A 22,159-nucleotide genomic window follows, 5' to 3' on the forward strand; every position below is an offset into this window, starting at 1 on the left:
TGTGAAATGGTAGAATTCCACAAGCAAGCACAGTATCAAGTGCTGCAGTGCTGACTGCTTTGAGAGTAAAATTTAAAATTGCTTCAAGCTACTTTCCACATTACGAATAAATTCAAGGGTGTGAAGTATGACTTTAGTAACGCCATCAGGGCACTATAATTTACTGGAGGGGAGTGACTATGTTGCAGATTTGTGACACATGTGGGGGAGACATTGTGTGTGGTCGACTGGACCCACGTTTGATCACTGACAGGCTACACCACTGGACCTTCTTCCAACGGCTGCACACCAGCCACTTGTTGACTTTCTTCAAAAGCTCTGCCAGGTGGTCAGGATCTGACTTCATGATCTGGTCAAACTCAGCAAACTGAGAACACACAATCAACAATGACTTTTAATTGGGCTATTTGTGTTTTACAGGACATTTGCTTTTTCGGTTACCTTTCCCGGACGGAAGAACACTCTGGTCAACCCGAATTTAAAGTCATTGTCATTCAGTCCAAACGCTTTGAACAAAGCCTACAGAACAACATATACAAAATAGTAAACATCGAAATACTGTCCATCTTAATCACTTGTGTTATCTAAATACAACTGGGCATCACTGAGGGAGAAAGTATTGCACCTTGCAGAAAAGTCGTGGGTTCAGTCGCGTAAGCTTATCAGGCATGTACTGTTTATACATGGTGTAAAGCTCATGGAAGGGGGCTCTGGAGGGGAACCCGCCCTGCATCAGGTCTAGCACAGACACCATTCCTGAGTGAAACAAAAACATCTTGAAACGCAATAGGCTAAAAAACAGGCGGATGATGACCTGACAAAAACAATGCACTAAAACTTGTTTCCTCCACAAGATTGAGTTTTATTTATTTTACATTCATTTTGTTATTTTTCTAGCTTATATTTGATTTTGTATTCATTTTCAAATATTTTTAAATATATTATTTTAAGGATTTTGTATGTCCCTCACACCTCTGTCTACCAATCAGCTTTCTGCCACTCTCCAGCGCTCTTACCCATGTCTTGTTTTGTAATTAGTCTGAGTATTAACTGCCACTCTTTCACAATCATTTTCCATTCAAAACATGTTTTTTATTTGGCTGATTCATTTCTCGTCGATTGTTCCTACTGTTTTTACGCTTGCTTCAAGCCTGACAATTCTTGCTTTTTGGAGTCTTTTGTTCCAAAGAGTCAATCTGCACCCTTTTGACTATTAATTGATTTATAAAATACGTTTTGACTGTTTGTTTAAGTCTAGCTGATTACATTCCAACACAACAGTAGGGACTATACTATCAGACAGCCGTAAAAACATGTTACCTGAGCACTGCAGCTGTGAGAGAATGAGAGCTCCTTCAAAGTGGTGGCTGACCATTTTCAGGTTGGGTTTGACACAGCGGATAAAACTGGAGCCCTGCACGGAAAGAGGGCAACCATTAGAGAACCCATCTGCCGGTAGAAGTTTTGATTTGAGTCTACAATGCCATGGTGATTAGAACTCACAGTGCTACGAAGCTTTTCCAGCAGTAAGTTGAGCTGCGTCTGCGAACAAAAGTAGACAAGGACTCATAAGTGTTTTGTTTGAGGAATGTGATATGAAGTTGAGCCGGCCACATAGGTTGTGGGCGCCACACATCCTCTGCAACACTCTTGGGCCACCAGCACCTTATTGAACGGCATTGTCTTTGTGCGAGAGTCCGTGTCTGGTGCATTAGTGATGAAAGCCCTGCAGCATTCGCAGCAGTGATAAAGTCTGTTGAAAAACACATCGCGTAGTTTGTACCTGACGGAGGGAGTGGGGGAGATGACTGGGGGGGGGGGGGGGGGGGTGGTCAGACTCCCTCTTTTTGAAACAAACAGTGTGCTTTTGGTTCAATAAACACTCTTTTGGGAGTGTCTCATTTCAGGTGTTTGTTTCCAACCTTCTTTTCAATTTTCCCATCACTGCTCTGTAATACCTGAAGCTGACTTCATTCATCTTTATTCTCTCACAAAGAGGCTGAGATGTCTCGAAATTAGAAGAAGTATACTCCACTGAAGAAGGAAGAGGAAAAAGTATCTAGAAAAGGAGAATAAAGTGGAAGCTCTAAAGTCAAATACAATCTATTCTATCACCCTGATTGTTACTTTTCTAAATAATGTAAAGTAACCTAATTAATCCCAGACTCTCTATCTCCATCGTAAAACAATAATGGACTATATTTACAGAGAAGTAAACCACAGTATATCCATCTAGAGCTTGTCCTCATTAGGGTCTCGGAATAGCTGGACCCTGGACTAGTTCAGCCAATCGCAGGGCTCATACAGTATTAACAAAAAAAATAAATAAAATCATTCACACTCACATTTACACCTACGTACCATTTAGAGTCTTCCATGAACCTAAAATGTATGTTCATGGAATGCGGGACGAAGCAGGAGGACCCGGAGAAAAGCCAACTTCTGAATGGCTTAATAAAAAACTAAATGAATAAAATAAATAAATAAATAAATACAAATTTGGAGGTTAACACAATTCAGTTCTATCAATTATTCATGAATATTGAGATTCATCATTCCGATTTCTTTTATACCTATTAATCTTTTGATAATATTAATCTCTTAACAGGAGGAGCTTGTTCACTGCCTTGTGCGTTTAATATGACAAAATCTGGGGCCTCTCTGACCTTGAATTTGTTTCCAACGCTGATGAAGCTTAATTTTCCCGCCTTGTGTTTGGAGTCCTTGTTAAACGTGGAGGTCTCAAACAGCTGTCGAACAAAGTTGTCCTTAGATTCGCACACTAAGCTCTCCAAGGACATGTGGAGGGCGTCATTGTTCTTCTCCACAAAACGAGTCTGTTGACACAAACACAATCAGTATTTGACTTTCCGTTAAAAAAAATGCAATAAGTCGCAGAAATAAAGCAGCTTCTAGTGCTATCTGTCAATACACACAGCTGACATCAACTTTATTCATATTAACTTTCTTAGAGAGTCATTGATGCGAAAATGACAAATATGTTTTAAAATGAGAAGCTGGATCCAGATTTGACACCCATTTAGCATCTGCTGTAATATTGCATCAACAACTCCGAACTGCATTGCTCCGTTAATTTTCCACTGTAGTTTTCACTGCTGCTGTCGTCACTGTATAACGCATACTTGCATATTTATATTAGAGACTGTGGGACAAATTACCGTTTCATAGCAGACAGCTCCAGCAAAGTGCCTGATGATAAAGCCTTCATCATCCCGGAGATTCCGATGAATAGTCAGTTTTGACTTCCTTGGAACCTGAGGGGCAGAGCAAGAGACATCAAATCTTCTATATTGACAGTGTTGAACCACATATGTAATGATTTCACTCTTGACTTATCCATCACTGTCTATGCAGTAGAACATTGTTTATCAACTGCCATGCTGCAACAGTATTGATTGAGGAAGGCTGGTTTGGCTCAACGGAGTTGGACTGAAAAACGACAAAGATGCCATTCATTATATTGCGCCGTAGTGAGTATAATCTTTAAAAAAAGTGTAATTTGCATTCATTTGACTGCTTGGCAGCTTGCATAAATCAAGTTGTCTTGCACATGTATTACAAGGTACACTTAAAGTGCATTACCATACATGTATATAATTATCCATTACATCCCGGCTTTATAAGAGGACCTGCATAATTGGTACTTGTAAAAATGTAGCACATTTGGCTTGGCTCAGATAGTGGAGTGGTTGTCTCTGCAACTGAAGGTTGTTGGTTTGATCCCTGTGAAAGATATCGAGCCCTCAGATGTTCCCTCCATGGCAACATATGCCACCATCAATATTCAGTTGGTGAACGAGGTGACATTAAAAGTGTTTCAAGTACCTTGAAGGCAGAAAAGCACTAGAAAACTGAAGCCAATTTCCCAGGCAATGAACCATATTTGGTCATTTAAGCAGGGATTCAAAAGTGACCCTTTTGGACAAAATTTGATACATAGAACTGCATGATTTCTCCTAGCCGCAAAAAAAAAATTGACAATCAAATAGGGGGTGTTTACTGACTGCAGAGAGGACCAAGCGTCTATTATGGGTAAGCCCTTTACTTGTACGTATTGTTAGAATAATGTTTTAAATGTCTTACGGTAGTAATATTCTTTCAACATATAAGAATGATGTTGAGTTCAGTTCCTATGGCCGTGGCATAATATGAGGGGCCGTTAGGGACATAATTCAGGATTAGCTCTCACACTCTCATACGCATGACAAAGTCTTGCTCTCATAAACACTAGTCAAACGCGCTCACAGGAGCATGTCACTTGTGATCACGCACACGTCACTGGCGCTCGCGCGCGCGTGTCACTGACACTCACGTGCGCATGTCGAATATTTGACTGTGAGTGTGTGTAGTCTGTATTGCATCTCTATTACACCAGTTTCACTTTTTGAATTAAACTTCCTAACAATATAATGCTTTTGGAACTAATATAATTTATAGAGATGTACCTGTATTTAATTATTTCTTTGATTAGGACAATCCACATTAATGAACACATCAGAAAAGATCAATAGATAGATAGATAGATAGATAGATAGATAGATAGATTTTTATTATATTTATACAATATATATATATATATATATATATAAATATTTAACTCTGAGTGTGTGCAGTACATCTCTATAATATCTGGGCGACTGGTTAGACCATCAGCCTCACAGTTCTGAGGACCTGGGTTCAATCCCCGGCCCCGCCTGTGTGGAGTTTGCATGTTCTCATGTGCAAATGGTTGTTTGTTTGTATGTGCCCTGCGATTGGCTGGCAACCAGTTCAGGGTGTACCCCGCCTCCTGCCCGATGATAGCTGGGATAGGCTCCAGCACGCCCGCGACCCTAGTGAGGAGAAGTGGCTCAGAAAATGGATGGATGGATGGATAGATAGTAATTCTATACTACCTAACGAACTTAAGATTTACACTATTTACACTATGAGCATAATCGACGTGCGCGTGAACGTGTTTGACATGCCTGCGTGAGTGTCAGTGACATGAACGCGTGAGCGCCAGTGACGTGCGTGTGAATGTGATTGATACGCATGCTTGGGCGTCAGTGACATGCGCACGTGAATGTCAGCAACATGCTTGCGTGAGCGCCAGGGTCATGCTGTTTGAATAGTGTTTATGCGAGCTAGACTTTCAGTCAATCCTGAATAATGTCCCTAACGGCCCCTCATATATTCTTACGTGGCAGCACAAAAATTGCACTCTGTTCTTAACCTCGAAACGTCTTACGTATGTCGGTACCATAGTAACCCTTGGACCCCCTGTAGTGTTTATTACAACATGTTAAGTGAAATTGGTGTTTAAGAAAAAAAAAAATTACTATATGGAGATAAAGCAGAGCAACAACAAGAGTTTAGGCAAACTTGGAGGACCTAATCTGAATGTTGTAATCTGAAGGAACAACGGCAAAGGGAAAAGCTGTTTCCTCACAACATAATCGCATCTCTACTACGCATGTATCTCATTTAAAAACTCTGAGTGGCAGCCGGTAAAATTCCACACTTTTCCGTTAATCTGAGAGACTGTTTATGTGTCTGGGAAGGTGCTGTTTTGGTTATCAACAGATTATCTTTCCATCGATAAATGGTTACCTTTTTTAAAGCTAATATTTCAATGAGTTCCTTTTAAAGAAGAAGAATTCAATCTAACAGGATTTCAAGCTTGCAAAGAGATGGCTGAGACAAACGAGAGCAGCAAAAGCAGAGAAAGGCAGGGAGTAAGAGTGTGCGCGTCAGTCATGTAACTGCTGTAGCACACAGGTCTGGTAATATTGATCGTAAAGATGAAACCAATGTGGAGTCGATCTCACCGCCCACACAATGGCAGAGAATGACAATAGAAGACAACGAGACGCGTGCGTTCGTGTGTCTGAGTGTTGAGGCGCAAGGAGTTAAGATGTGGAACCGTAAGTCTGAAGTGGTCTTTATGCTTGCTGTGGACAGCCAGTGCAAAGTGTTGGTCGCTGGGCTGAGGAAGGCGGTTGTCTTCATCCAGAATGTCCAGAATGCCCACGAGTTTTGCTTCAACGAGATCTGCAAACAAATGATGATCTATTAGCAACAAGAATCCTGTAACATTTATTCGAAATGTCCACTCTGCGTGACTATTCAAAGCACAAAATGTGCTCATCAGGATGCTAATTTAGTATCATGGCTGAATTATTCATATGGCATGCTGTGTTATATATATATATCATCTAATAGCCAAGGACCTCCCAGAAAAATTTGCATGAGCAAGCACCTGTGCATGAATCCTGAAGACTGATGAGTGAATTAATACGCGGCCCAAATGGTCATTTGCAAGTCATAAATGTTATTCATGGCTGTCAGTTAACCTCACACCTGAATAATCACAGCCTTTGAAATACAAAATCAAAATGCTTCACCTTGATACACGGACTACTTCATCTAATTAATTCTGGAATTTATTTGACATGTAGGACAACAAGAAACAAGGTTGTATCATTTCTCCCGCCTTCATTTGTCACTAAAGAATCCACAAAAGCCACAAAGATTCATTCTATGGCCTCCCTTGAGACACACATTTCTTGGATAATGAGAAATCTGTGCTTTTGTAGCAGTGACAGGTACACTTTTGCCACTCTGACAACCGTCTGAGCAAGAAAAATGGTCTAAATGAAACCCACGTGAGCGAACTCATGTCATCCTTTAAGCATCCCTAGTACTGTGGTGTGTATGGCTCTAATGTTGGCTCTCCAGACAGTTTATGCACAAAGACTATCTGTCTGTGCATTCTTGCAGAATTTGCATATCTTAGCCCTCGTAAGCATACTTTCAACTTAATAGTGTCCCCCGAGTGGATTGTTTTAATGTCAGAAGACCACCAAAGGTAAAAATACATGGTGAGTGCACTTAGTCCTGTATGCATGACTGTGAGTTATGGTATTAAAAAAAGCAGCACTCCCCCAGACCAGAGGGTGTGGTCCCTTGTTGAAAATCACTAGCAGGGGAATGTATGCATGCAGAATAAGAGAACAGTGAACCCTCAAAAGTGACTTTTGGATTAATGTATTGTTACTCTAATCTAATATTTCCGTACTGTATAATCTATGGGATAAGGTCACTTTCTATTGTTCTCTACTGGTTTACTTTTACTAACTAGAGCATGTGTTCCCTTTTCAGTTAATATAATTTGAATACCTATTTGAAATTTAAATGCCGTTACTTCTTCAGTTTATTGATTTACATATCTATATAACTGTAGGTGGAATCTGGAAAAGTATTGGGTGGGTGAAAGAATAATCAGGCAAAACCAATAAGGTCCTTTCTCTCACATAAAGCAACAATCCATAGTAGTTTACGAGAATCTTGTTTAAATATTGTGACACCAATTGAGAACTAAACCTTTTACCTCAGCTCCCCAAGCCATTTGGTATATACATTAAATGTAATTCTTAAAAAGTAGTATTAACGGGCACGCTGGGAGGATATAAAATAATAATGGATATGATGAATGAAGAATGAATGAGAATAAAGTCAAAATATTACGAGAAAAAAAAAAGTGTATTTCCTGAGAGAGAAAAAGTTCTAATATTACAAGAATAAATTCAGAATATTAAGAGGAAATTAATAAGGAAACGGTTGTAATACTGCAAACCCAAATGTGTAGCTATGTTAACAAGTAACACTTTAGTATGTTTTGTCATAACACCATCATTGGTGGTTGAATGTGATTGTATAAATGTTTGTGTGTGTTCGGGAGAAAGGACTACGCACACTGAAATCTTTTGTTAGGTCTGTCCATCAACCAGGAGTGTTTTTAAAAATATATATTTAACAATATTACCCATTATTAATACTGAACTGCATGAATATGGTAATAGTGGCAGCTGGGCTCAGACTGTTATGTTTAGGCTTGTGTGGGGATATTGACATTCACTTGTTAAAAATTAAAAATGTTACTAGTATAAGATTACATTATTATTTTAGCCCTTTTATAATGGTAACATTTTTCTAGACATTTGACATTTATTTCTTTTACGTGTGATCCTAATACAGTTCAATATATAGGATTGTGGTTTTGCGCTCCCAAAGTCAAAATGGATTATGAATTGTTAGTAGCTCATATATAAATATGTAATAGGTACGGAAAAAAAATTCTATCGAGCGAACAGTAATCATTATATAACAGCTATCATTTAAATATAGTTCCTTTGTGCAGCGTCCCTGTTGTTCACAGAGAATGAAAGTGAACCTACCAATACAGTCCTGGTTGTCAACATAATGCACTTCGTTCACTCCCAGTCCTTCCCTTTGATAGAGCTCTTGTTCCTGCACAAAAAGTCCAAAAGTAGTCCGAAATCTATATTATAAATCGGTGAAAGTCCCTGAAGTAACTTCCAAACTGTACTCCTTTAATTGGAGTCCTTAGAAGAAAATAACATTAAGAGATTACAGGAGAGAAACAAGTCTCAAGTCTCTCATCACATCTATTAGCATTAGAATTAGCATTCTAATTTCCTCTGGAACACAAGGAGACAAATACAGAACAGAAGGGAAGCTGTCATCCACCGTGTCCTGCTGCATTTAAAGAGTAAATAAGTTGTGAGTTTGAGACATGACAGAGAAGGTTTCTGAGGATGACTAAAACACGCTGCCTATTTACCTCTTTCAGGATGCGCTCATTGAAGAACTGCTGTAATTTCTCATTGCAGTAATTGATGCAGAACTGCTCAAAGCTGTTGTGTTCAAAGTACTCTGGGGAAAAATAAATATTACAGCATGAAAGAACTTAAATTCTTTAAAAATGAATACGGACACGTGTCACATTTACCCGCATTTCATGAGATTATACTTACCCTGGTCGTCGAGTATACACATTCTAATTTATTTAATAATGAGACATGACACACAGAGTTCCCTTATGAGAATTAATTCTAAACAAAGAACTGTACAGTGGATTCCCTCCCAAGGATTTTGATATTCAGGATTAACGCCACAAATGTGTTTGGCTTTTTATTTCGTTTCCCCCCCCCCCGAGTTTTATATGACGTTAGCACAGGAGGGCACTAGCGAAAGCAAAGGGGAACAATTTAATGATCCTGAACACGGAACCAGAAGTGCACCTTACTGAAGCATAGGAAAGTGCCTAGCTTCCCAGTACAATAGGAGCAATACAATTCAATCAAGCAGATGCTCTCATAAATGCACTGATACACCACACAACACTAACTATCCATCCACTTTCAATTAACTGCACCAATGCCGAAACTAAAACAAGAAGACCTGATATAATATGCCACTAGGCGCAAACATCTTCCCATTCCCTCATCATTCCATTTCTGTCAGGGGTCTTCAAAGTGTGAGTACTTTAACTTGATTTTTAGTTTAATTATACTGAGGCAAAATATTTTTTATGCTTGAACAACATCTAGAAATGCTAAAGTGTTACTTAAAATGCTGCCTGCAGCGTTGATGAAGGTTTTATGATTGTGACAGTTTAATACACTTTTACATTATTTCCTATGGGAAATTTGTATTGAAATTAGAAGCTCTTGGAAGTCAACCTTGCATCACGGAAAATATTTGGAGGTTCCACTGAACTACAAAACTGTTTAAAGTAATTTGGAAGAAGCATTTAGTCACTCTTTATTTAATTGAGGATATTTACCAAAGCCAGCGATGTCCAGCACCCCGATGAAGCAAGAGGAGGACTTGAAAGGGAAACACTGGTTCACTCGTTTGACCACATGATCAAAGAGGCGGCTGTACACCGCCTTGGCAAGGGCATCGCGGGCATTGTTAGCTTGTTCCACCTTTAGAGGCACCCTAGAGGGGCACATGGTATGGTAAGACAGGCAGCCTAGAAGTGGGACAGCCATCTCTCCACTTAACTACTTTTCAATAGAAAAAAATTCTTAGCCAAAGATGAATGGAAAGTGCAGTGTGAACCTTGAACTTCACTTGACTTTCATCTGGCATTTAAAACATTTTTTTAAAATTCATTATTTATCAGGGTTGATGGTGAGGACAAAGTGCAGGCCCACAGTGACAGAGTTCAACTTGGATATTCCAGCTGGGAGAACTGGGGAAATTTAACATTCATATATGTGCCTTTTAGCCATCATGGATCGTTTTACATTTTCCCACTCAGTTCTCTGTTTAAAAAAAAAAAAAAAAAAAAAAAAAGGTCTGAGTCTGCCAATCATTCACTTTCTCCATTTTTTAACAGTGCCATTTAAATGTCGCAGGTCGTATAAAACACATCCGATGTTAGAGAGATCTGACAAGCATTTTTCTCCATGGCAATGTTTCACATCCCCCCTGGAGAGAGACTCAGGCATAAGTGATACAATAACAGCATCCACAGCTTTATGCTGCAGTCAAACACCCCAAGGCAGCGTGAATCAGTCTGGGCCTTTAGGACAAAGGCAGGCCCCACCTCCCTCGTCCAGACAGTGGAGGCCTTTTTTGTATGATGTTGAAGCCACACTTGCCTTTCTCCTCAGCTACCAGATGCATTATTCATATTGGAGAAACACTTCCAGGCCAGGCCAACATCTGGCCGTCTTCAAATATTAATTGACCAAGCCCGGTCCGATCACTCAAACACCACATCCCCACTACATGTACATGGGAGCAATGTCAGTATGGACTGTTACGTATTCTGTACTAAATAAGTGATATATGGCCAAAATACAATAAGCAAGACATCTAAAGCAGGATCTACTATGTTAGTTTTATGAGTACTTGGGCGCTTAAGGAATGTCTGAAACTCAAAAAGGATATTATCAATACAACAGAGGCAATCAATCATTTGTCAATACTTAAAAGCATTTAAGAAAAAACCTCTAACTCCTCTGCTTATTTCATGAATTTACAATTCTTTCAAATTATTTTGGGCTCTATAATGGCCTTTCTGCCTTCAGCAAATTCATACATCAAGTTGCAGACCACAATGCGTCAGGTCTTACTTGATAACCGTTCCTTTGGCGCCCCCTGCGGTCGTGAGCATGACCCTCGTTGTGAGGCTGACCTTCAAATCATCCTGGTCCAGACCCAGCAGATCGGCGCAATACTCCAGAGTCAGTCTGGATTGATTCTTCAGAACGCAGCCCCCTGGAAGATACGGACAAATACACCAACTTTAATATAAAATAATCTAATTACTGTATGGTCCTACTTGGTTTAATCCTCAATCTAATATAAAAATAAATGTAAAAAATGTAAATAAAAATCAAGTTACATTTTATTGAAATATAAATGTATATATCTAAACTAAAATAAAAGCAAGATATAAATGAATAAAACTAACAATACATTTCAATCAAAATGTCTAAAACTGAGTAACATTTTAAAATATATATTTATATCTAAATATAAAAATGATTAATTGAAAATAAAACCAAATAAAATGTTAATTAATTTAAAAACAAATTCTTTAACCCAATCTGTACAACCTGAGCTACTTCCCGTTTCCTCAAAGTCAATATTGCCGAGGTGCAGAACGCCAGCAACCACCCGAAACAGGTCCAGCTTCTCCGTGTCATCCAGACCAATCTTTTTCATAGCCACACACATCCTATTAAAGTCACCCTGGTCATCGAGAAGAGGGTCCTTCAGTGCGCCCACATTCACATGCTGCAGACAGAAGTAGAGAGAAGTGATTATGAAAATAATGCGTGTGACGGGCTCTATACTTCAATGCTTTCATCAGCAGACCGCATCCCAAAGATAAACAGCGCACACCAAACACACTCCTTCCAAATGGACTTACTGCCACCTAAGCTTATTACAGTTCATGCATAAATAATGAGAGAAGAGGCATGCACTGTGAAATGTGATGGCTTCATCACACAATCACAATTAACAAGGTCTGCTCCACAAGGACTTTATTGTTAAGTACCCTATAACCCCTAAGGAATCAAAGTTGCATATCTATACTATGCTAAATTTAAAATGTCAACACAACAAAACCAGAAAAAGTAGAAAAGACACCACCCGGCATGCAATTCTTCACATCCGCAGTACAAAAAACAGCATGGGAAAAACTTAAGTCTCACAAAAAAAGTAAATAAATAAATAATGAAGAAAAAAAAAATAAGAATTCACATTCAAAAAGACATCACCTTGTCGTCCTTTACATCACAAATACGATGCGGGATAGACAAATACTCAATTGGCAGACCTTATTAAAAAAATGCACTTAAGACAACATGTTACAACATGGAAATTGTGTAAAATAATGAGGTGAAGAATAATGGTTATGAAAACAAAGCACATCCAGTCCGACATTGACCAATAGAGCATAGGGATGGGCATTTGACTAACGGTCTTTGATTGACTTTAGGGAAAATGAACCATCAATCCATTTTAATTTTTTGAGGACAATGGGATGGGAAAGTCTTTCTCTGAATTTCTTATCTCCTGGTTCCATGCCATTGTTGTACGGAACATAATCATTCTGCATGGTGTTGTTAGGCCATAGTTCTTTCTGGATGTAGCTCAACTTTCCATACCTAATGTTACTTTGGTCTTTTTTGACAGAAAACTTGCTGATTCGGAGTCAAGAGTGCATTTTCAAATTACACATTGCACTGCATTGTACTCCATTCTCAAGGCGCCATGAATCCAACAATTCCACACATAATTCAACAAGATCAATTAATCGATAACCGATGCCCATCTCTAACAGAGCGTAATAGGTTTTACTCATTTCACATTTGACAAGACATTATTAGGAATGGAATGTTTCTTTGTTTACCACTATTTCACCATATAATACAACTCCATCATGAAATAAAGTACTCCCTTGACTTACTCGTGGAGTGCAACATACTGTGTTACACTTATATATTCAATAGTTTCAAGATATTCGTATATCAATAAATATTGAGCAAACATACTTTGCATTTTAGCCTTTGCTGCTGATATTGTGCTCTCAGCATGCCCCGCTTACTTACCATTACCGGGAAAACGATTTACTCCATTGGAAAGGATAGCAGGCTTTTTTGTTTTGTTTTTTTTGCAAGGTGAATACATGCAAGCAGTGAAAATGACTTTACCTCAGGACTCTTGCGGTTCTGCATGATTTGCTTATCAGAATTTGTGCTGGCAAAATATCTGGTGCAGCCTCGGTTCAAATACTGCAACGTAGAAAGAAAACAAATTCAAATATTCTAATACAATTATCTGTACATAATTACCGGCACGGTTGATGACTGGTTAGAGCGTCTGCCTCACAGTTCTGAGGACCGGGGTTCGATCCCCGGCCCCGCCTGTGTGGAGTTTGCATGTTCTCCCTGTGCCTGCGTGGGTTTTCTCCGGTCACTCCGGTTTCCTCCCACATCCCAAAAACATGCATGGTAGGTTAATTGAAGACTCTAAATTGCCCATAGGTGTGAATGTGAGTGCGAATGGTTGCTTGTTTATATGTGCCCTGCGATTGTCTGGCAACCAGTTCAGGGTGTACCCCGCCAACTCCCCGATGATTGCTGGGATGGGCTCCGGCACTCCCGCGATCCTTGTGAGGATAAGCGGCGCAGAAAATGGATGGATGGATGTGCATAATTAAATCTCAATTTAGCATGAACACATTTCACCCATGTGGGAAAACCTGAGGCAGATATTCCTATTGATTGTCACCACGTGAAAGATTTACTCTCATCTGTAGATATTGCCTCTCACAGTTGACTGGAGGATGATAATATGAATTGCCTCTGTTGATGCCACTTAGGGACCTGATTTAATGACAAATATCGAAATCAAGAGAAGTAGCTGCTTGTTGGTGTTATTTTAGCAACCAAATGAACATGTTGTGGCTGGGATGAGCATGTTTAATATGATCTATTGAGTATGCACCCCTTGAGCTGATTATTGCTCTAAATATATTGAATTTACAAAGCACCTTTTAATTCCAAATTAGGAAGATTTGGAATTAGAGAGACCTGAATGAAGATTAACATAGTTGTCACAGTGGTGTTAAGGTTAGCACCTGTGCCTCACAGTGGAGAGTTTCTGGGCTAGAATCTCGGCTTAAACTCTACTGTTTGCATGTTCTCCACATGGTGATGTATTTTTTCTTCTTCTTCTCTGAGTACTCCAGTTTCCTTCCAAATTTCAAATCTATGTTAGGTTAACTGAAAACTCTCAACTGTCCATCGTTGTAAATGTGCGATATAACGTGAGTGTGAATGGTTGTTTGTCTATATGTCTCCTGTAATTGGCTGGAGACCAGTCCAGGAAGTACCCCACTTCTTGCCCAAAGTCAGCTGGGTTAAACTCCGAAGAGGACAAGCACAATAAAAAATGGATGGAGAGATTGGAAACAATATCACAACAATTTACCACTCTGACATCTAGTGGCCTTTTACAGAATTGACTATTCACCTCCACTCTCTTTAAAATAACCTGTATACATAATTTGTAAATAAAAACTGTATGCATATCATCAACAAGGAGTCTTAGGGACTCAATGAAAAAAATCTCATGTGAATTTGAGAATGAATTCATAATTACAAATACAAAAAGTACTTTTATAAGAATGATGTTTGTAGTATCTATTCATCCATTTTCTAAACTGCTTGTTCTCATTAGAGTCAGAGGTAACTGGAGCCTATGCCAGGTGACTTCCGGCAAGAGGCGGTCGTCAACGAACATAACATGCATGTTTTTGCAATATGGGAAGAAACTGGAGTAGCTGAGAAAACATCGTTAACAAGGGAGAAAACATCCGACGGATATTGAAACTCAGCTGATCGGACTGTGAGTGTATGCAGATATGCTCACCACTAGGTAACCGTGCTGCTCTAGTTGTAATATTATAAGAACAATGTTTTAATTTTAGGACAATCAAGTTGTCATTTTATGAGAATAAAGTCATATTTTTTTCTAGGAAAACGTTTTGAGGGGAAAAAAAAAAGTTGTAATATTATGAGGATAAAATAGCAATATTATGAATTAAGTTGTACTATGACCATGAACAGGATAATACGCACAAAACTGATAGATGGATAAAGTTGTAATATTATTAAAAATTACATGAATAAAGTCCTCATTTTAAGAGAGAAAATGTTGCATATTGTGAAGTAAATGTTATTTCATGAGAATACAATTGTAATATTACAAGACTGACTTTATTTCACAACTTTAGGAAAGTTGTCAGCTCTAATACTCCACCATACATCTTAATGTAAGTATAAAGTGAGATCATCTTAATGCTAATGTTAGCAGCAAATGCTCAATGCACTAACTCTGAAGCCGTCTGGAGAGTTGAGGTGCAGTTTCTTTTTGATGTCCTCAGATGCTCCAGCACAAAGCCTGTAGAAAATGTGGTAGTTCCTCTCGTCGTTACTTTGCATGCAAATCCTTGACTTTTCCAGCAAATAATGGGAGACAAATCCACCTACAACTGCATTCTGGCAACATGAGAGGAAAACCATGCAGATATAATTTTGTCTGCCTACACACAGAATAGCAATCTGAGCAAAAGGATATCATCTTCTATCACCTTCTCATTGAAGTGGATTTCAACAAACTTCCCAAAGCGACTGCTGTTATTATTCCGGACTGTCTTAGCATTTCCGAATGCCTCCAAGAGGGGATTTGCTGAAGCGGGAAGAACACACTGTACGGTCAAGATCACACTGGCCATCTGTGGTACATTGAGTTCTTTGTCAATATATTTTTACCTTCGACAATTCTTTCATCAATATCTTGACCACTTCCATAAGTTGTAGTTAGATATCTACAGGATGGAGATGCAGTTAAGATGACAAAAACAAATGACAATGAAAAACAAAGAGATGAATGCAGACAGCATAGACAGGACACCACTTGCACTGTACATTACAGACAGTCAGGATGGAGTCTGATTGAACGGGTCAGAGGGCAAAATGCCTCTTCTCTTTAAGAATCATACCTGAGAACAAACTTGGTGTTTTCAGTTTTGCCAGCACCTGATTCACCAGAAACAATGATGGACTGACTCATCTTTAGTACCTTCATGTCCCTGTAGGCTTTGTCAGCTAAAGTAAGTGAGAAAAAAAATAAAAATGAATAAAAACATCACGTAAATAACTTTCTGTGCCAATAACAGCATACTCCTATGTGGTACAATTAGGCAAGACATAATTTGGTGATTATTTAGTTTTGTGGCTTATTAATAACATTCCCATAAATAAATTCTTAGAAATCCCACACCCGTTCTCGGCAAGACCCACCCCGCTTCAACATGATTGGCTCCTGCATCGCGGGAAGGGCTGGCTACGCAGATGTAACGAGATGTCCATCCCAAATAGCGATTGTATATATGCACGCCCTAAACAGCGAGCCTGTATAGGCGTTTGATGCTGTATATACAATATAATGTACTTGATCACATTTCTTTAACCATCAAAAGATAGATTAAGATTTAAGGAAGAAGTAGGTTGTCAAAGAGAGAGGATGCTGGCAAGAATTAAAGGCAAGTGTGGATATTGGAAAGGAAGCTGCTGCCTCCATTCATTTGAATGTACATTTTGGTCACCAACTTTGCTTTTTCATGCACAGGCACATTATACATTATGAATATAGGTTAGTATTGATTTAAAACAACATTATGTGTATGTGGGTACCAGAATGTTTAAAATATGTAAACGGTATTTATACTTCACATATTTGAGACAAATATTACAACAGTACACGTATTTACTTAAATCTTTAATTGTAAAACCTTATACAGTAATTAACATTTACTTTGTCCTGATAATATTAGTGGCCAAACTCACTGTCTTTTCCCTGCAATCAGCAATCCACAATGCCAATGCAGCTTCCATTTTCACAATTCTCTTATTACGTGGAGTTACCACACGTTTCGCTTCCTTATTGAAGGTTATTGAAGCAGTTTTGCGGATGTTTGCTTCCTCTTTCTTTATGTACCGCACTGTAGATTAATTCACACCATAATGGCGTGCCACAGATGCATAACTTCTGCCCTCTTTGATCAAATCTAAAAGTTTCACTTTTTCGCAGATGGTCATCATCCTCTTCCTCTTCTAAGGGCTTGCTTAACTAATCAAAAATATTATCGCTTAAACAAAAAAAGTTATTGCGAACACAACAGCGTGGCCGAGACTGCCGAGACACAACAAGGAAAGATGCTGCGTGAGGCTGCGATGATGTGCAGCCAATCAGCTCACGGGATAAATCCACTTGTGCTCTCATTGGTCGATGTCGCGCCGGGAACCAATCACGCGCCTTGTATGAGTGCACGTACAGTACAGGCATGTACAAAGCCTCTGAGTCAACTCATCTCTTTGTTTGGCATGCAGGGAAACCTTCTCTCGCGCGCATCAACATGAAACAACGCGTCTTTCCGCAATATGGCTGCCGAAATGGCTGTATTTTTTTTTTTTATGAATATTTTGGAAAAACCTGCGAAGCACTGAAAGCCGCAAAACGTGAAACGCGAAGTGGCGCGGGAACACTGTATATAGCATTAAAGTAGAATTTCCAGTGTTGAATAGAATCTGTTCCGTGGTGCTGGTTGACTTCCAAGTTGTTCTAATTTCAACCCCACCCCAGACACAGAATATTGTGCCTGAACTCCACCTTTGAGGTCCTTTCCTTGACCTTTGTTTTGAAGTACAGTTTTACAAATAAGTTATTGTGCTAATATTACTATAAAACAAAGTTACCACAGCTTTTTTATTTGTGACTGCTCAAACACTAATTTTAAAAATAAATGTGGTACATTCATTATAGAATTTTATATATATAAATATATATAAAAGGTGTGAGCGCTCACCTATTGCATAGACGTGAGGGGGCTGAGTCCCCAAAGACTTCCCCTGGTATGACTTGATGGCTTCAGGGCCGTACAGTTTGGGGATGTCATAGTAAGGATTGACAGCTATCAATATATTAGCCACATAAGTCTGTAAAAGAAACAATAAAAGGCAGATTAGTGCGGCCAAAACATAAATTCTAGAATCTTTGTGAGACATCGATGTTAGAGAAACCACCTTGACTTGTTTCCTTGCCTTTGCTTACCTATTTACCAGCTGTCCCTCATTTCTTAAGTGAGTGACTGGGATCAGTATACTGTTTGACAGTCACTCTGTCAACCTCAGCTGACTGCCCTTTCCTCTTTACCACCTTGGTTAATGATAGAAATCCTCTTTCTCCCTCTGCCTTCTAACCTGCAGTTTGCTTTTGTAATGGCAATGCAGGTAGCAGATGTGAGCCAAGGTGGCATATAATGTCAGTAAGTGTAAGAGCATAAAAAAAAAAAAAACATACATATATATATTCCTTATTGTATCGGACTTTGACGTTGTTGAGGAGAGTGGCTTCATTCAAATACATCAGGGAGCCTAAAAAGACAAAACAAATAATATGTTTAGCTGTATGACAACAGGTATAGAGCTGAACACAACAGAGTTCAACTTACAGTTGTCCTCAACATGTTTGTTGACGTCATCTTCTGCTGAGAACACTTGGCTTATCGGAGAAAGGAACGTCTGTAATAGGATGGGTATAATAATTTATTAATCAGTTGTTATAAGAATTCTGTCAATTGTGCAGAATTTATTATTATTATCCCAATTTTTATCGAGCCAAGGCACCCAATTTAAATGAGAAAAATCTCATGAGATACCACCAAAGAAAGATGTCACAGTAACTATGAATATTGAAATAATAATGATCTTGTCGCGGCACAGTGGGCGACTGGTTAGAGCGTCTGCCTCACAGTTCTGAGGACTGGGGTTCAATCCCCGGCCTCGCCTGCGTGGAGTTTGCATGTTCTCCCCGTGCCTGTGTGGGTTTTCTCCGGGCACTCCGGTTTCCTCCCACATCCCTAAAACATGCATGCTAGGTTAATTGACAGCTCTAAATTGCCTGTAAGTGTGCATGTGTGTGCGAATGGTTGTTTGTTTGTATGTGCCCTGCGATTGGCTGGCACCTAGTTCAGGGTGTACTCCGCCTCCTCCCGATGATAGCTGGGATAGGCTCCAGCACTCCCGCGACCCTTGTGAGGATAAGCGGCTCAGAAAATGGATGGATGGATGGATGATCTTGTCTCAATTTACTTACAAATTTACCAACTCATTCAATATTGAACACAGTTAATATTCTGTTGTTTGAATGGCAACAGGTGGATACACAGTTTTATTGGAACTTCTGCCATCTAACGGAAGAGCATTTAATTGTTCTCGCTGGCATAGATATATAAACAAAGATATGCTTGCAATAAATAATTTGTTTCAGACAAATTAAGTGAAACTTTATAATTACCCACAGCACCCCTGATGATCTTTCATCGCACAACAGAACGCCTGCCAACACACTACACTTAACAATCAGCACTTTAATTCTAGCAACAACAATAAAACACCACTAGGAGACAGTCAGACTGTTAGGCAAAGGGTAAACAGTTTTTCACTTCAAATTTTATTATATTGTGGTTAACTTTTCTTTAGACAAAGATGACAGTAAAAAATGTCAAAATGATACACAAAACATTGCCTGTACACTTATTTTATTATAACATGTTGACCTAGAACAAACCGTTTTTAGTTCCATTATGTTATGACCCTGGGTAATTTGTGTGCTATTGTCTCTCCCTGTGCGAGGGTGGTGCTGCCACCTTTGGGCTGTCCTTCTGTTTCCCAGGTGCAAAATTATTTTAAAATTAGAACTGTGTCACGTAAAGACTATGTTCAACTTTGGATGATGCAATGTAATCAGTTAATTGATGAGGATTATTTCCCCATAATCAATCAAGGAAATCTGGATGAACTAATATCCATCTCTTGTTTGAAACACAGATAATACGTATTTTTGTCTTAAAGAAATTATCAAAAGTCAATAGAGCGTATTATACATAGCTATAAGGAAAATGTTTTTTTTTCCACATTGGATAAACGTATGCCGGTAACCTAAGGGGTTGTAAAAAAAAAAAAATAATAATAAAAAAAGTGTATTCTCATTCATATGATATATAATGTCCAACGTTATAAATGTATATATAATATGGTAAATTTTCCAAAATTCAATCTGACACCCTAACTCTATTCTGAGTGTGCACGTGTTCCACACATTCCAACAACATTTTGAGTTTCCTAACGGTCCAGAGTGTAGAAGGAAGATATTTCCAAATGCACCGCAAGAATCATGACCATGGCGGGCGACACCATGTTGCCGTTTGCCGGCATTGGATTTAGCTTCTTTGGCTGTTAAAAAAATAGTTGAGTTAAAGAACAACAAGTTACTCTGCTGCTTTTAAGAAGAAAGCTATCACTGTTGCCGAGTCAGAAGGGAACCGTGAAGCAGCTCGGCCGTTCGAAACTAATGCAGGAAATCCAAGGAGAAGCTCCTACCCGGTAAGGTAGCACCTTTTCAATTTTTTTTTTAACAAACTGGTTGTTACTTTATTGCTGTGTGTTGCTTTGAGGGGTTGTTGGAGCATGATGTGTTCTGTTGGGCTTAGCGCTGTTATTTATGAGTGGTTTCGAACGTATCCCACTGCTTGGTGTGTGGGAAAGGGAGGGAGAGAGAGAGAGAGAGAGAGAGACTGGCGGAGTGAGCAAGCTAACTGTCACGTTCTGCAAGTTTTGTTCTGTTGTGTCTGGTGTAGGCTATGGCCCACAGTAGCTGTTGTTTCACAATAAACCCCAAGATAAACGGAATAGTGTCTCCCATGGTCATTAAAGACGCTACAGTACTATTAAAATGTTATACTTACCATATCATTGAGCACTGATTTGAGGCTCACCGTCTTTGTTCTTTATTAATATGAGAACAGGAGTAGAAATTCATGCTGAGGAAGCAACACGAACATCAGCGCATGCAGACAAAGCAGAATATTTCTTTGAAAAAGTTTATAAAATCCCGATAATACTTCTTGCTTTTAGCATGGATACCAGCAAATCGATGGTGCATATTATACAGAGGTAGAACGGAATTCCTGATTTGTGGGGCAGGGGGTCGACTTTAGGGTGTGTATTATTGTTCATTATAGTTCTGGAAAATTGAGCGAAATCATACATTAAAAAAAATAACTGAAGTATGCATAATCATGAATCATTCAACATACTTTAATATTACAGTGATGGCATCTTGAGGAACACGTTCCCAGCCAAGTGATATTCTCTCTCTATTGTGGAGAGTTAATGGAAATAAACTCAATAGAACAAGCCAGCTGTGAGAGAAACAAGGGCAGACATGGCACTCTGATGAATAATTTGGTGTGAAGTGCAACTGGATCTGAACACCTGACTGATTGAGTGTGCAAGATGATGGTAGCACGCTGTGCTGGTCCTGTGGGAACCAATAAAGTCTATGCATTGTTAAAATAAGACAGACTCCCAATTTAACAATTACACAGCTGGAGTAAATTCACAAATATTCTGTCTCTACCTGTATAATACAGTGGAACCTGAATTGCCATAAAATTTGGAGTATGTATAAAATTTATTTATTTATTTATTTTTTAAATGTTGTAAAAAGAACTGTGTTTGTGTGATTTACTATTTGCAACCTTTTTTCCTGAAAGAAGGTTCAAGTTAAGAGAAGTAGACTCTCTATTGGAAGTTAGGGGAAAGGGAGCAGAGTAATTTAAAGGAGACATAAAATGCTTTATTTTTTCCTCTCCCCATTTTACATCGCCAAACACAAATATCCCCCACGGCATTATTAATATTGGAGCTAGTAATGGTAACACTGTTAGCTAATGCCGATTTGTGCCAACACTGCAGCTGCTTTTGGCTTTGACATGATTGCGCTTCGGCCGCCGTTTCAAAGTGATTCTTTTAATCTGGAATTACGTCCGGTCTTGCTGATAAATTTTCAATATGTCCCCTTTAGAGCAGACATTTTTATGGCGTTGTCTGAGTACTTTTGTCCAGCATTACCGAATGTTTTTGTATCCTGATAGTTTGAGACTGTCACCAGGTGGAGTTGTACCATTGTCATGAAGCAATCAGACCCAGCGACATGATTGCAAATGAACAACAAATGAGGGTGACCTTCAGGTTCCTGTTGTTCACACACTCTGCACTGATGCATGGTTTATCACAAAATAGACTGGAAGCATACACAGAAATACACCTTGTGCATTCGCTTTACTAACTTGGTTTGATTTGACCACGATAAAAACCACATGACAAATGCCTAGGCAATAAAAGTGACAAACAGC

General features: G+C 39.0%; 1 protein-coding gene across 5 annotated transcripts in view; it reads right to left on the reverse strand.

The window, feature by feature from the left end:
• Positions 1-22,159, reverse strand: part of myo6b (myosin VIb) — a 54,044-nt gene that overhangs the window by 22,538 nt on the left and 9,347 nt on the right. For 4 of the 5 annotated variants that reach the window (XM_061795528.1, XM_061795526.1, XM_061795527.1 and 1 more), the window contains exons 3-23: positions 18,413-18,482; positions 18,262-18,335; positions 17,768-17,897; positions 15,902-16,007; positions 15,672-15,727; positions 15,491-15,588; positions 15,234-15,398; positions 13,047-13,127; positions 11,442-11,622; positions 10,956-11,100; positions 9,653-9,810; positions 8,648-8,739; positions 8,241-8,313; positions 5,927-6,054; positions 3,180-3,275; positions 2,667-2,837; positions 1,504-1,542; positions 1,321-1,414; positions 626-756; positions 442-519; positions 238-367 (exon numbers count right to left, since the gene is read on the reverse strand). In XM_061795528.1, coding sequence (XP_061651512.1) covers positions 238-367; positions 442-519; positions 626-756; positions 1,321-1,414; positions 1,504-1,542; positions 2,667-2,837; positions 3,180-3,275; positions 5,927-6,054; positions 8,241-8,313; positions 8,648-8,739; positions 9,653-9,810; positions 10,956-11,100; positions 11,442-11,622; positions 13,047-13,127; positions 15,234-15,398; positions 15,491-15,588; positions 15,672-15,727; positions 15,902-16,007; positions 17,768-17,897; positions 18,262-18,335; positions 18,413-18,482 — 2,296 coding nt within the window. The other variant, XM_061795531.1, reaches the window with a different exon arrangement.

The sequence above is a fragment of the Phyllopteryx taeniolatus genome, chromosome 13 (genome assembly GCF_024500385.1).
Source record: "Phyllopteryx taeniolatus isolate TA_2022b chromosome 13, UOR_Ptae_1.2, whole genome shotgun sequence".
Lineage (NCBI taxonomy): Eukaryota > Metazoa > Chordata > Actinopteri > Syngnathiformes > Syngnathidae > Phyllopteryx > Phyllopteryx taeniolatus.